General features: G+C 42.7%; 1 protein-coding gene across 1 annotated transcript; it reads right to left on the bottom strand.

Annotated features, from left to right (window-relative positions):
- Positions 1 to 2225: 2225 nt before the first annotated feature.
- LOC308327620 (polyubiquitin-B-like) lies at positions 2226 to 3140 on the bottom strand (the record flags this gene model as incomplete). Its single annotated transcript, XM_080781143.1, has 1 exon — positions 2226 to 3140. The coding sequence occupies one exon, from the start codon at positions 3138 to 3140 to the stop codon at positions 2226 to 2228; it is 915 nt and encodes a 304-aa protein (XP_080637269.1).
- Positions 3141 to 3412: the final 272 nt, after the last annotated feature.

The raw sequence follows: 3412 nt of genomic DNA, 5'->3' as shown, positions 1-3412 counted from the left end.
AAATCCTCAAAAATGATGAAAAACGGCGCGCTATAGTATGCCGTACGATATGGGCTATAGCCCATGGTCCAAAATGATGAGAAACGAGGCTAACTTTTTTTTCCAAAATTTCAAAAAACATGGGCTATAACCCATCGTTTTTTTATTTTTTCATTTTTTTCAAATCCTCCAAAATGATGAAAAACGGCGTGCTATAGTATGCCGTACGATATGGGCTATAGCCTATGGTCCAAAATGATGAGAAACGAGGCTAACTTTTTTTTCCAAAATTTCAAAAAACATGGGCTATAACCCATCGTTTTTTTCATTTTTTTCAAATCCTCAAAAATGATGAAAAACGGCGTGCTATAGTATGCCGTACGATATGGGCTATAGCCCATGGTCCAAAATGATGAGAAACGAGGATAACTTTTTTTTCCAAAATTTCAAAAAACATGGGCTATAACCCATCGTTTTTTTCATTTTTTTCAAATCCTCAAAAATGATGAAAAACGGCGTGCTATAGTATGCCGTACGATATGGGCTATAGCCCATGGTCCAAAATGATGAGAAACGAGGATAACTTTTTTTTTCAAAATTTCAAAAAACATGGGCTATAACCCATCGTTTAAAAAAAAAAATTCAAATCCTCAAAAATGATGAAAAACGGCGTGCTATAGTATGCCGTACGATATGGGCTTTTTCGCATTTTCACATTTTCGCATTTTCACACTAAAAATACATTGGACATAAAAAAAGTAATTAAGCTACAGACTGAAGTAATTCAAGCGTGTTTGCATGTTTGGAATTGTAACAGCTGAAATCAATAATCTATATCAGTATTGTGATATGAATTAGGTGATGGTGGGGGCCGCATGTGAGCACCACAGTCGGCTGACTCATTTAAGAGAGGACTTATAAGACTTTCCTTTTTAACAAAGCGTTTTTATAGCATGCCCTTTTGTTTTAAGTTGATGTGTTCCCTTTTCTTGGATGGTTTTAATTGTTTTAATGCTTATGTTTTTAGTTTTTATTATTTTGCATTTGCTCACTGTAGCACTTTGAGATTCTAACGAATGTAAAGTGCGTTATAAATAAAATCCATTATTATTTATTATGTGGCTCCCTTGCCAGTTGCCCATGCATGTATGGTGTAAGGGGCCCTATTTTCACCAGTGCCTTACCGCTTATCCCCAAACTTTTAATTTTTTTTGAGGGCCCCTCCTATGCCCAGCTTTGTGTGTTTGTGTGTACCCCACATGTTGCGCCTGTCCTGGGGAGAGGCGCAACATGCTGCCAGGGATCGAATGAAATGGAGAGCGCTCATTGAAGCCTTTGGGGACGAAGAGGAGTAAGTAAGTAAGTGTACCCCATAGCGATGATTTGATTGGCTGAGCACGGAATGTGAGGATAAGAAGTGAGTACAGAAAAGTGAGGACGCCAAAAGCGATTGGCTGGAATGTGATGATGTATGATGATAAGAGCGCCCCTCCACCCCCCCAGTGATTTTTGTTTATTTCTTCACTTTTTAATTTATTTTTGAGGCTGCGCTAGTCCCTCCTATATACAGCTTTTGTCCCCACACGTCTCAAGATTTGCCTTCGACAATGAAAGGACAAATTAGATCAAATGTCAAATCACATAAATTCAGTTGTTCATGAGATGATGTATGATGATGGTGTGATTTTTGTAATAGTTCAAATAGCCGATCTACATGCTCACAAGGTGCCAATGTAGATCGGCTATTTTAAGTATTTTAAAATGTTTTTCAAAAGTTAAAAAAGGCAAATAAGTTTAGGGATATAAGGGGTAAGGCGCATTCGAAAATAGGGCTCGAGAAGCCCACACAATAATGTTGAGTTCTCAGGGTTGCTTTGTGACAATTGACATGCACACAGTCATAGTTTGCATTACGTACTATGACTTTATTTTTACGACATTGTACATCATTTGTTTTCTTAATAGAATACTGTTATGAGGCGTCCATATACATCAAGTCTGTGTACTTGAATTTGAATCAATCAATGTATTCATTTATTTGTTTAATTAATTATTGAAAGGGATCCCTTGCAAGGGTTAAGGGCCTCAGACGCAGCTCAAGTTGGAGGGTGACTTATTTCGGGATGTTTTGGTCTGAAAGGGTGCGGCCATCTTCCAGTTGTTTACCAGCATGAATGAGCCTCTGCTCGTCAGGGGGAATGCCTTGCTTGTCCTGGACCTTGGCCTTCTCTGTGGTGTCACTCTGCTCAACCTCCAGATGCATGGTCTTCCCGTTCGAGATCCACACGGATGCCCGGCCAGAGCCGTTTTGTGCCAGGGCAAGACTGGCAGCTCTTCAGCCGCAGCACAAGATGGAGGGTGGCCTCTTTCTGGATGTTTTGCTCATAGAGGGTGCGACCGTCCATCAACTGTTTACCGCCATATATCAACCGCTGTCTGTCGGGGGGAATGCCTTGCCTGTCCCGGATCTTGGCCTTGACCTTCTCAGTGGTGTCCCTCGGCTCGACTGTGAGACATATGGTCTTACCATCGAGGGTCTTGACAAAGATGCACATGCTTGTGCGATTTGAGCCGTTACTGTGGAGGGAGACGCCAGGCCTGAATGGCGTTGTGCCAGGGCAAGACTGACAGCTCCGCAGACGCAGCATAAGCTCGAGGGTGGATTCCTTCTGGATGTTGTAGTCAGAGAGGGTGCAGCCATCTTGCAATTGTTTCCCAGCATAAATCAGCCTCTGCTTGCCAGGGGGAATACCTTGCTTGTCCTTGATCTTGGCCTTGACATTCTCAGTGGTGTCACTCGGTTCAACCTCCAGAAGTATGGTCTTGCCTTCGAGATCTCTGACGAAGATCTGCATTTTGGTGCAATTTTGCACAGTTCTGCAACTGTGGCTAGGGATCCCAGATCTGAACTGTGCCGTGTCAGGGCAGGATTGGCAGCTCAACAGATGCAGTGAAAGGTAGAGGGTGGATGCCTTCTGGATGTTGTAGTCAGAGAGGTTGCGACCGTCTTCCAATTGTCTCCCAGCATAGACCAGCCTCTGTTTGTCAGGTGGAATGCCTTGCATGTCGTGGACCTTGGCCTTGACATGCTCAGTGGTGTCACTTGGCTCAACTCTCAAGGTGACTCTCTTGCCGCTGAGGGTCTTGACGAAGATCTCCATGTTTTTGAGTAGCTACTGTAGATGCTACAGGTACAATTCTATCTAAATCGTCTTCCCGAGAGATGATCTCTATTAGTCTTTGACGGAAATCTGATCAGGAACATTTCACTGCAATGCATGAAGACTCTCCCTCTCTCACTTTTTTATGTTGGCTGTGACGTCACCGTTAGTGACGTCACAGCAATATTTACCATACCTGTATCGTAGCGAAGATCGCTGTCAAATCATGTCTTTCACACAAAGAGCAAGCTCAAATCCATCACAAGATCAAA

The sequence above is a fragment of the Protomyctophum bolini genome (genome assembly GCF_963924005.1).
Source record: "Protomyctophum bolini genome assembly, chromosome: 13".
NCBI lineage: Eukaryota > Metazoa > Chordata > Actinopteri > Myctophiformes > Myctophidae > Protomyctophum > Protomyctophum bolini.
The sequence above is the reverse complement of the archived record's forward strand: the minus strand, read 5'-3'. Positions and strand labels throughout refer to the sequence as shown.